This window comes from Apteryx rowi, unplaced genomic scaffold (assembly GCF_003343035.1).
Source record: "Apteryx rowi isolate R43461 unplaced genomic scaffold, aptRow1 scaffold_26, whole genome shotgun sequence".
Classification (NCBI taxonomy): domain Eukaryota; kingdom Metazoa; phylum Chordata; class Aves; order Apterygiformes; family Apterygidae; genus Apteryx; species Apteryx rowi.
The window spans coordinates 3,254,840-3,267,170 of record NW_020448974.1 but is presented as its reverse complement, the minus strand read 5'-3'; the positions used below and the strand labels follow the sequence as shown (position 1 = coordinate 3,267,170).

General features: G+C 36.9%; 1 protein-coding gene across 10 annotated transcripts in view; it reads left to right on the top strand.

Annotated features, from left to right (window-relative positions):
• Window positions 1-11,132, top strand: part of ZNF207 (zinc finger protein 207) — an 18,112-nt gene extending 6,980 nt beyond the window's left edge. For 4 of the 10 annotated variants that reach the window (XM_026067636.1, XM_026067634.1, XM_026067635.1 and 1 more), the window contains 6 exons: window positions 1,245-1,315; window positions 2,761-2,921; window positions 3,744-3,836; window positions 5,077-5,319; window positions 6,036-6,198; window positions 6,391-7,146. In XM_026067636.1, the coding sequence (XP_025923421.1) occupies window positions 1,245-1,315; window positions 2,761-2,921; window positions 3,744-3,836; window positions 5,077-5,319; window positions 6,036-6,198; window positions 6,391-6,551 (892 nt within the window). In that variant the 3' untranslated portion in view covers window positions 6,552-7,146. Of the gene's footprint in view, window positions 1-1,244; window positions 1,316-2,760; window positions 2,922-3,743; window positions 3,837-5,076; window positions 5,320-6,035; window positions 6,199-6,390; window positions 7,147-11,077 lie in introns of those variants that run through there. The other 6 variants (XM_026067638.1, XM_026067639.1, XM_026067637.1 and 3 more) reach the window with 4 other exon arrangements.
• Window positions 11,133-12,331: the final 1,199 nt, after the last annotated feature.

The window sequence follows — 12,331 nt, the reverse complement described above, 5'->3', positions numbered from 1 at the left end:
TCATTGCTACATATGCCCTTATTGTTCCTTTTTTAGCAGTAACAGACAAGTTGAGGAGAAAATGGAATAGATCTGGGAAGCCAATTGCCTTGCATAGGGAAGACTGGCACTTTATTCATAATGTTTTGATTTTTAAAAACAGCAACAGAAAAAGTTTCCTAACTGTCATATAGAGTAGAAACTGCTTCTTAGTGGGATTTTGGTGTGCAGTTGGCTGCTGTATACTTATCTTGCTAAATAAAGTGATAGACATTCCTTTATCCTGCTTCCCATAATCCAGCTTCGAGTGTCTGAAAAATGAAGGCAAGCTTAAGCTATGCTTGGTTTGTTTCCTGTAAAGGAATTCTCTATATGTTTCGCAATTGAAAACCACTTAGTGTTGTAGACAGCTCATCTTTTATGGAGCTGCAACCCCGTGCAGAAAGAACTTACTTGTATTATAGGTTGTATGTACAGTGTAGAAAGGGAACTAAATTTATAGTGCAGTTTATAAGATAAGGATAAAGGGAGTAATTTGAATGCCACCTTTTTGTTAGGAAACATGGACCAGTTTTTTCTTCAGGTTATCAGTAGCAGGCAAAAAGCCTGTTTTTAATATGAAGGGAAAATATACCATGATGAGGACTCCTCACAGAAAAGGTGTGGCTTTTTTTTTTAATCTGGAGTGTAGGGAATATTTACTGTAATTGAAACCAGAAGTTTTCTTACTCTTTAGTCTCTGCTTTTATCTGTACTTTGCGGTTAGTTTTACAGGTTGGGGTTGCCTGCCATACACTAGAGAAAGGATAATGTGTTTAAAATAGTATGAGGCTGCATAATCACAAATTGACTTGTGACATCACAGATACAACACCAGAAGTACAGCTATTTTAGTGTGACTTAACTGTTTTTCCTACTTAAAAGTTCAGCTCAGATTCTTAGAATATTATTCCAAAACTAATATCCTGGAATATATTTTAACAGAGAGACCAGTTTTGGAAATCTAATAACAGAGGAAGCGAAAGCTTGAGGAATTAATGTTCAAATGGAAAGTGTTTTGGGGATTTGTATGTTGTTGTTTTGTTTGATGTTGTTTTTTCTGGTAGAAAAATATCTTAACTGTGGAGTCAGCTGTATTTGGGATTGCTTCTGTTGAGAACTTCTTTAAATTATTTACCATACCTTTTATCTAATACAGGTATGTGCCAGTTGTCTTGACAGTTAATTATGAGTGTTCATACTAGTATTCATTTTCTTTTTAATAGGATGATGCCAATGGGTGGAATGATGCCTCCTGGACCAGGAATACCACCTCTTATGCCTGGTATGCCACCAGGTAGGTCAGGGCTGTCAAACTCATACTGTGGTGAGAGCTAAATTATATTTATTTATTTTACTGAGATTTAGGATTTATATAAACAAAGTAAGGCTGTATGCTACTGCTTTTTTGTGGATTGTCCCAGAAGCCACCCTTGCACAAAAGGCAAGGGCATTTGACACTATTGTGAATGTAAAATATGGAATATAGTTTTGTTCTTCCTATTGCTCTTCTGTTTTTTGTGTTGCCTAGCCTCTCTTCGCTCCCTCCCCCCCCTTTTTTTTCCTTTGTGACTGCAGCTGGAAACTCAAAATGATGGAAAATGTTTGTGAAATGAGCATAGTCTTCACGATATACCCATGTAATGAACTTGCAGTATAAAGAAACTAACTGAAGTTTTGATCTCTTGCTATAGATAGAACAAAGCTGGCCAACCTTATTTCTTGAGCTCGTGTAATTCTTTAAGCAGCCTTAATTTCTGAGGGTATTCCACCTGACCAGCAGCTGTGCTGTGATGGCTTGAGATTTCCTGGATTACCCAAATTTGTGACTGGGGAAGGAAGCAAGCCAATAGGGCAGCTGAACCTGACATAATGAGATTCTTCAGAATACTTAATTTGTACATCCAGCCTAGTTTTGTTGAACAATGATGTGATAGAACCCATGTGGAGCTTTTACTCCCATCTGTGAACCTCTCCTAGAGCTTCCCAAATATGGAGTACATGTATTATGGTGACTGGCTGCAAAAAGACTTTGGTATGCAACCAAGATGTTGGCTCTTCCTGCCCTAAAGCAAAGAAACTCCAATATCATGTGTCTGAACAATCGCAAAAGATCTTACTTGAAAACTAAAGAAGTGATAGTGTTTAGATTTTTGCATTCTGAGCCAGTTTCTTTTTTTATACCTGTTGCCTCTTCAGCTCCAGTTAATTTCAGCTAACTTGCGCACCAGCTGAGTGCCTTTTATACAAAATAATAAATAATGTTAATTCTTGTGTCACTGTTCCACTGTGCTAAAGACCCACAGCAAAGCTGATGTATATTTCATTTGAAGTTCTGACACGTTCAGTATTTCATTCTCTCACAAAATCTGAAAGAGGAATTCTCTTTAACAGCCTTATCCACTCACTTGGCAGCAGAGGCATGGTGTGTCGGAAACACTTAGTTAAAGGCATTGAATTATTGAGAGCATAAGCTTCTTTTGTCACTGAAGCGGTAGTACAAAACACACAGTTAAATTCAGTCTTACTTTGAGGTAGCTAACTACTGCTGATGCATCGACATTTAATTGATGACTGTCTGCAGGCATTACCCTTTTTCATGATTTCTTTTACAATTGTCTTAAAAACGCATCTTCCTTGGGGAAAAAACTTGGTTCTAAAGAACACTGGGAACAGAGTTTTCTAAAGGATTAGACTTACTTTCCTGAGCCCGAGTCATTACAGGTTCTTTTTGTTTTGTAGGTATGCCACCACCTGTTGGACCTCGTCCTGGGATGCCTCCAATGACACAAGCCCAGCCTGTGACAGCACCGGGTATTCTTAATAGACCTCCAGCTCCTGCTGCATCGGCACCTACCCCTCAGCCTCCGGTTACTAAACCACTCTTCCCAAGTGCAGGGCAGGTAAGGTATCTCATAGCCTGGAATCTATTCTGTTATGTTCTTTAAATTGCCACTGTGCCATTGTCTGCTCTTTATTACTGAGGAGACCCCAGAAATAGCTGGTTAAGCTTTTTGCTTGTCATGATTTTTCAAGTCTAACTCAGTGTAGTGCTTGATGGACTTTTAAAAGACTCTTTTTTTTTTTTTTTTTTTGGTCTTACAACAGCCCTGAAACCAGGCAGAAGTTCTGTAAGCAAGTGAGGGAGAAAGGAGTAGGCAAAACACCTCTTTAATCATGTAGTTTGTCTTTTTAAAGGTGCTTTGGGTGGGCAAGGGGAGGTGTTAGTCAGCTGCAGGAATCTGATTGCATAGAACTTTTCCTAAAATTTCTCAAGTATGAATCTTGACATGATTTGTTCTCTCTGGGTCTTTTCATAATGGGCTCTTTACCCATAGATGGACTAATTTATCCTATAGTTGTATTCACACTGGGTTAAAACGTTGCCTGGATGAGGATTTTTTTTTTCCTTAAAGTTTGAGGAAAATAAAGCAGTAAAATTTTGTTTAAATGCTTTGGGGAGGGAAGTGGGGAAATGATGGTGGTTAGAATGGCTTGTGACCTCTACCCTTTGATTGCACTTGCTGTGAGTAAGTCCTTAAGTTTTTACTTGCTTTCAAGAATGTTACAGAACCCTTCATAGTGTCCTATTTGCATTTTGGACTTCTGCAGGGAGGAACTCGTTTACAAAAACGAAGTCCCTTGCATAAGAAATCCTTTCATCTGGATACTTTCCACCCATTTGTTTGGAGACTTTTCACTGTTTCCTTTCTTTTATGCTACAGATGGGGACACCTGTCACAAGCTCAAGTACAGCTTCCTCCAATTCAGAAAGTCTGTCAGCATCTTCTAACGCTCTGTTTCCTAGCGCAGCACAAGTACGCAGGAAGTCGCAGTTAAAAACAAATTGCTTTGCAACTTAACCCTTTGGACCATTCTGTAAAACCTAAAAATGTCTAAACATCTTCAGATAATTTCTGTTATATTCCTGATTATGTTTAGCTGGTAAAACTACAGAGCCCTTGATTGCAAGTTGCATTTTGCTAGAAATAAGCATATCTAAGTGCCCAATTTTTCTTAGACAGTTTGAGAGAATTAAATGCTACATCCTGGTTCTAAAGGGTTAAAAAAGCATGAAAGCAGATAAATGCATTTTAGTGGGCAGTGGTTAGCTTGATGCATGGTGAAGGCTTTTTAGTTTATGTTGTTTAATATGATGCATCATAATGTAGGGAATTTTGTAATCTGCATTACGTGCTAAAAAATTGAAATATTTTGTTTTGATTAGAAAGTTTAGTGGAAAAACGTAAATGTACAGTGCCTAGAAACAAAAGCATTCTCTCATAAGTAAAACTTGCTTTGAAGATTGCTGCATCTTTAGAGAGAACCTGTAGAGCAAACTTTTCTTGTGTAACAGTTTTAATTTAAGAACAAGGTAGGAAAGATGAGATGCTGGAGTCTTTAGTGGACCTCATATCTGCCTTCAGCTGATTCTTCAGTCACAAATGAGATTAAAGATCTGTAGTTAAATATAGTACTTTGTGAAAATATTGCAGTGATTTTTATGGAGAGAATGCTTAAAACAAAAGATCTTACACAATAGAGCTTTCTTAAATGTTAAACACTTTCTAAATACCTAATTTCAATGAATGCTAACACTTTGAGTTGTATTCTAAACTAATAATTGCTAAAGTATGCTAATAATTTAATGAGAGAACTGTGTATTGATAGTTACAGGCTGTTAATGTAACTGATTCAGGAAATAAGTAGACATTTACTGAACTCAGTATGTGGGGTAAAAATTTTCAGTGGTGTGTGGTGGGGGTTTTTGTTCCTTTTTTTCTAGTTGTGGCTTTTGACCTGCAACTTTTAGACTTTCCAGTGTGTGTGTGCGCGCGTTCGTGTGTGTGTGTGCATATATTTATGTATGTATRTACTGGGTTTTATTTTGTCTTTTTTTCAGTTGCTTTAGTATGTGATAAGGCTGAACTTTTTGTCAAGCTTATTTTAATTATATATCTCACTGGAAGGTTTCAGAGGTCTAAAAAACATCACTTAAGTTGTTTCTTATGCTTTGAGAAATAAATATTTCTATTGATCTATCTTTGTGTTTCACAGGCTGCAGCAGCTGTTCCAGGTCCAGTTGGTACTGATTTCAAACCTTTGAATTCTACACCTGCAACAACAACAGAACCCCCAAAACCTACATTCCCTGCTTACACACAGTCTACAGCCTCAACCACTAGTACAACAAACAGTACTGCAGCTAAACCAGCTACATCTATAACAAGTAAGCCTGCTACACTTACAACAACCAGTGCAACCAGTAAGTTGATCCATCCAGATGAGGATATATCACTGGTAAGTTAAAATATTTTCAATGTCTTACTGAAAAATGCAATTTATGCTGATGTGGCTGATTAGATTTCTTCTGTGTTCTGTGTAACAATAATAATGGTGAGAGTRCGAAACATATAAAGTGCTAATAAGAGCCTTGCATCCTGAAAACATGTGGTTACAGAATGATTAGCATATTGTAATAATACTGCTGCAGATCTRAGCCGCCTTCTCCTTGGCGATAGGCAATTCTGTCAACCCAAGACACAATTTGGATGTTATTTCTGCATGTGACTTAAGGTTGAAGTTGAGTAGATATAGCTAATGAGTTTACAGCAAAAGACTTAAGTTTGAAGTGGTCTTGATGCTGTTATAGCAGTCAAAAATCAGGAATTTATGGATAAAAGAAATGAACCTTAATTTCAATTCAGATATTTTTAGATCTGTGTTTTAGTTTTGCCTCACCTTGTCATGAAGAAGAGACTTTCTTCACCTGGGGGAGGAGGAGGATTTGTGTGCTCTGTGCAGAATACCACATTTGACAGTATTAATACTTTGAAGGGGAAAAAATCCAAAGGTTAAAGTTGCTGCCTAATATGCTATTGATAACATTCTTGAACTTTTGAGACAGTTGAAATATTTCACTATGTGTAATTTACTTTCTGTTATGTTTTTATTTACTTGGATTTTGCTAAGCTTTAGTCTTATGATGTGTTACAATCATCTCTTCCTGGTTTTAGGAAGAGAGAAGGGCGCAGCTGCCTAAATATCAGCGTAACCTTCCTCGACCGGGACAAGCGTCCTTGGGTACTCCACCAGTTGGACCAATTGGAGGTATGATGCCACCACAGCCGGGAATTCCTCCACAGCAGCAAGGAATGAGACCTCCTATGCCACCTCATGGTAATCATAAGTTTCCTAGTTTTCTTTCTTTAAGGATTTGTCCTTGCTATAAACTCTTTTAAAATACAACATGGCAGATACTGTGAAGAAACAGCTTTTCACAAAATGCAGCTTCTGCCCGCTGTTGACACCTAAAATAGCTGCTTTAAACAACTTGAATTCTTGTTTGCATCTTAAATGTTTTGTTTATAGGTCAGTATGGTGCTCATCACCAGGGCATGCCAGGATACCTTCCTGGAGCGATGCCTCCTTATGGTCAGGGACCTCCGATGGTGCCCCCTTACCAAAGTGGACCTCCTCGACCTCCAATGGGAATGAGACCTCCTGTAATGTCGCAAGGTGGCCGCTACTGATGCTACTACACGCACTCTAATAGGTTTGGAGATTAAACCTTTTCTCATCTTGTGCTGTTAATATAGCCAAGCTTCCGTCAATTAAGGCTTCATTGTGACTTTAAAAAAAAAAATAAGTATCTTCCCACATGCAAGGAACTATTGGACATTCTTATTTTACATGGGAAAAATTATTTGGAATAATAACAGGAACTTTTCCTGATGTTGCAATTTATACTGTATGGCTTCTTTTTCATGTTTCATCTAGGTTTTTAGAAGTGAAGTATAGTAAATATGGTTCGTTAAATTGTGAAGGCGCTGGAATTACATGAACATACCACCTTAAAGGCAAGTTCTGTAACATTATGTTGCTATTTGTAAAATGATGCCTTCACAGCACTTCAAGTGCTGTTGGACTTCATGTCCCCAACATAGTTTGGTGAGGGCTGGTAACTGTTCCCAACTACCTGTACATTTAAAAGTCTGAACATGTAACAATATTTAATGTATTTAGAGTTCCTCCTGTTTCAGGGTTTAAGTAAACTGACCCACTAAGGTCGTGTGACTTTTCTGTACTGTTATAAACTTAATTGTAATAAAAGAAGAGAAAAATTTATATGCCTTTTTATTCATGACCAGCTGTGGACAACTGCCTGAAAGGTTTGTACAGATGCATGCCATGGTAGCTATTGGTGTAATGAACGCTGTTATTGGTGCTGTTTTGATAAAAATCTGAATTCCTTGTTCTAAAATTAAGGCACTCCTTTAGCTGCACRTCTGAGTAGAGAAAGACCTGTACACTTATTAACTGAATCCTCAAAAATGAGGCTGCAGGAGGCACATCTTAACTCTTGGATGTAACTTCTCTTAGTGGCATATGTTTCTTTATTTGTGCTTTCTCATCCTCAATAAATTTTAAATGATTTGTCGTCCTGGCACTTATTTGTAAGATGTAAATGTGATTGCTATAAGATGCATCCTAGTGCCAGATGTGTCCTGTTAGTTCATTCTTCAGCTGACTCTTTTTTTTCAAATGTGCAAATGCATGAACTTCAGGAGCCTTTTAGATGAAGATTTCTAGAAGCTTAGGTGCATGACACATGGGTGAGCGATTTCCAGTTGATACTGTATTGAAGTTGACCTGCAAAAGAGGGAGCAACTTGTCCTCCTTTTCAGTGTATAAAGGAGAGATGGAGTGAGAGTAGTATGTTATATGCTGTATTTTTACTTTAAATATGTGGAATTTTCAATCTTATCTGACTCTAAAGGGTGAGACATCCTGTGTGCTATGATCAGATGTTGGCTGTTTCCTGAATAATTTAATGGAATTGTCTAGAGCGGGAGACCTTTCCATCAATTTTCCTAGTTACAGTTAGCAAACATAAATCTGAACATAACCATCTGAATTAGTCATTTATCTGTTTATAAGAGTAAAGTGATAGATGACTGTCAAGACTGTAAATCTCTGAATGTCTAACATCACTGTGTTAATATGCTGTATTTCTGATGAGAATGCAAATGCACAGGGAGACTTTGGAGAGGAAAAAGAAGTGAGAACTTTCCTGGTCACCTTGTCGGAACAGGGGAAAAAGGGTGAGGAGTTTTTCATTTGCAGGTCAACTTTAAATACATGTTCCAGCCTCAAGCCTTAACTGTGCAATTTAATTTATAGGGTATTTCTTCTTTAGAAAGATAATTAGCGTTTTTGTCAGTGGGGTAGGTTCCACAGATGTTCTTGTTGATGGGTGGAGTTTGGAATTTTTTGTTGTTGTTGTTTGCTTTTGAAAGTCTTACTTGACTTTTTTTTTCTTTTTTTTTAAAGCTGCATTTAAGTACTTCCTATGGCTTTATTCCGTACTGTCTCTTAATAGCTCAGAAATACAGTATAGCTATAATACAGTTGTGCCTCTCAACTTCAAAGATTTGGGATCATGGAACAGTTCATAAAGATACTAGAGCGTCCAGAACACTAATTCCAGCTGAACGACCTTAGTTTAACCATTAAGAATTGTCGGGCACTTTTGCTGAAGTGTTTAAGACCATAACTCCAAGCCTCTATTGAGAAGCAGTTCTCCTTGGTCACTGGTATCTACTGATCACCTGTCAGATGTTCAGTAATTGGCTTGCAAATCTGCTGAGTGGGCCTCAATGTCAAATTTTTTGTTAGCTCTTCACCTTCCTTTATACATATGTCTTAGAGATAAAAACTGTTCTGCTTAAGAAAATGCTTTTGATACTCTGGTTTTCTTCTGTTTTTTCTTCATCTAATAAGGATAATTCACAGAACACTAGAGAGATTTTAACGGTGTCTTACACATCCTTTTTGTAATACTACACAATTCATATGTTATAAATTGATCTTAAATTCTGCTTGTAAAACTACTGAACTTCTTGCTTTTTCTGAAGATTTATTGCTGCTGTAAGGATGCTTTGCCCTCCTGCCCCTAGTAAATTTAAATACCTTCTCCCTTGGGTATCTTCCTGTAACTCATTTTATTGGTATGTTGTTTTCAGATCCCTACTTTTCCTGGGATAAATATTTGAAAACATTACTGCATATACTGTTAACTCAGCATATTCTGCAAGTTGTCTTGGTTAAGAATTAAGAAGTTACCTCTCTTAAATAGTGAATATGTAGCTGTTCTGATAATAGCATCACCTTATAGCTAATATTACATAGACTTAAGAGCTTGTAAACATTTAAAGATTGAACTTTTCTTAATTATGTTATGATAATCCCTCAACTAAGCACTGCCAAATCTAATCTGCAACAAACAAGTGAACAACTTCTCCATGTTTTTTTCGTGTAGATAATGCCTTTCCTGCTCCTGTCATTTCTGTGCTATAAGAGCTGTGATGTGGCTATCTTTAGTTACTCTTGTGCCTCTTTTATGTATTCTTGTGTAAACAGTCAGCTATTTTAATGCGTATGTTGTCTGTTGGTCCCTACCTTCATTTCTTTGGATACTGCTTCTTAATGTTCAGAGAGTTGGATTTATGGTGCATTTCCCCAAAAGAGAGAAACTACTTATACCTTTGAATGTAGTAGTTGCTTATAAAAAAAAAAAAAAAGAGGCTTGGTTTACAGCACAAAGCTTAATCAATATAGCTGTGCCAGCAAAATCTGTGTTGTAATGCAGCCATGCCAACAGGTTTTTGCTTTAGTTAATCTCTCCCTGGAAAGAGATCATAGAAGCTTTTATACCTACAAAAAGGCATGTCTTCTATATCAGTTACAGGACTCTAATGAAATAACTACATAAGCAGAAGCGTTGTTTTTTGGTTATTTCCTAAATTTGTCACCGTATATCTCATAGTAAAATGAAATTTTGCAAATAGCTTTTGACCAACCTTTAGATAAGGTGTAATGCAAGTGTAGAATGCAATAAACAGGCCTCAAGAAAACATACAGACCCAGATGGAAAAAGATGTTTATGCAAACTACTTGGCATTTGCGACATCTAGCACTTTTATGAGACTTTATAAATTATTCTATGCATAGTCTCTCAGTATCCCTATGAGAGGCGAACAGTCTGCTGTTTTTAGAGCAAAAATGATGGGTCTGACATGGGAGAACCTTGAAAGAGCCCAGGTTAGTTTCTCGGACATCTTGATGTGACTGTTTTGTACTGCTTCTAGGATATCTTTCTGCCTTTGGCATTAGTTAAGTTTAAGTTAGCTGGTTTTTATGGGCTATAATTTTTCTTCTGGGAGCTTTTGAGATTTTTTTTTTCCCCCTTCTCCCCAGGTGAGATTTTAAGTGCTGATAGTAAATTTGAGGCTGGGATTTATATCTAATAATTTCAGTGGATAACTATTCCTCGCTCTGTGCATGCATGGAAGAATATGAACAAGCTTCTAGAAACACATTCAGCTGCATCTGACTTGTATGGTTTCTGCAGTTATTTGGAGTGTGTGGAACACTTGAGCAATACCTATACGAACTGTGTAATTTGCTTTCTCAAAACTTGGATAAAATTGAATGGCATACATAACCTGAAGTTATTTTACAGGAACCAGAGAATTCTGAATACAAGATAAAAAATAAAATATCAAGATTACTTCAGTTTAAAAACAATAAGAAGGGTATTATGACTCTTCTGTTAAATTGAGACTCTGATATACCAGTCCATGAGCTGGGGCTGCAATTTAAAATGGTTACTTAAATATTATTTAATGTCTTAATAATTGTACTGGTCTAGTTTCTACATAATATACTAAGGTGAGGGTGAACTTTTTCAGTGGCTGATGGAATCTTTAACTCTACCTTTTGTGAACTAGTATGGTAAATACCATCAGTTATGGGAAAATGCCCCAAGACAATTGACTTATGTTCCATTGATCAAGTTAATAAGTAAAACAAACTGTCCAGTTCAGAAATAGCAACCAACTATAGAAGGTTTAGTTTGGGCTTAACAAAATAGGTGCTAAAGCAATCATTTTCTTTTGTTTGCTTGATCACTGGAATTTTGTTAACTTTGAATGCATGTCTTTCACTTAATTGGGTCATGTTTTTTCTAAAATTTAAATTTTTCTTCTTCCTATAGCCCTGCCATAGGACAGGCTGAGGCAGAGTCTCAGTGTTGCCCTGTTCAGTCTGAGGCAAGTGGGATTTATTTTATTCATTCTGGGGGCTTTCACAGCTTTATGGCTGTTGGATATTTATGTCCCCAAACTTGCAGCAAGTTTGGTGAAGGCCCCTAAATTTATTTTAATTTAGGATTTTTATTCTCTTTTGGTAGATGGGCTCTATATTAATATTTATCTTTTTATTATTACTGTGTTTTTAAGAGTTTTAGGGGGAGGGAACATGTTTTAAGATGTTCGGGTACCTTTTCTCTTACTGGAGTGTTTCCTTCATGGTGGTCAGGTAGTCCTTCAGCCACATCTTCCCTTCCCTCACCCCCCTCACCCCCAGTAGTGTTTGTGCTGTTTTGGTTTTTGGTAATGTGACTTCATGTAGTCTTTGAACAGGTGGCATGTAAATATCAATTGCTAATGTTTCCTCTTCTGGGAAGTTCTATTTAATAAAGTGCTTAAAATACTTAGGTTTTTAACTAATAGGTGACATTCATAGTTATAAAATTGTGTAATCTAAACTACAAAATGCAATTTCCATAGAGAAGGGTGTTATCACATTAATGCTACTACATTTGTGAGCTGCACCACAACAAATATTAATGTAGAGCCCTGTGAAGACACAAAGATTCAAGGTGGTAAAGCAGAATAGAGGAGCAAAAAGTTGAAGCTGTAGGTTTTCCAGTGTATCGGTTTCGGGGAAGACATTTCCATCAATCACATAAATATACCAAACTTCACAATATTTTGCCTGTTGCAACAACATGCTGAAAATCATAGCATGTGTTGGAAACTTTGCAGGATTTTGTAGCATAAGCAAAAATTGCTTAAAACAWGTTGTTACCTGAAGTTTTCTTTTGCACAGTTTGTAGCATAGAATTCTATCCTTTATGTGGAAAAACGAGCTTTTGTGCTGCCGCTCACTCTCCTTTGCAAGTGTATAGGTTTGGAGTACTTGAGGTTGCTTACAGCCAACTTCAGCCTCAGAAGACTAGGTTTTGTTCAAGGTCTTGCAGCCTGCCATCAGTGAAATTCTTATATTAACAAACATTTTTTGCGGGGGGGGAGGGAGTATTTTTTTTCATTATTGTTATTTTTGTGATCTTAAGATTTGCAGTGTTTTTGATGGATACGGAATGCATTTCATTTCTTCTATTTTGCTAAATAATGATGCACCTGTATGACTTTCAGTAAGTTTAACTGAAGAAAAGTGAGTTGTATTT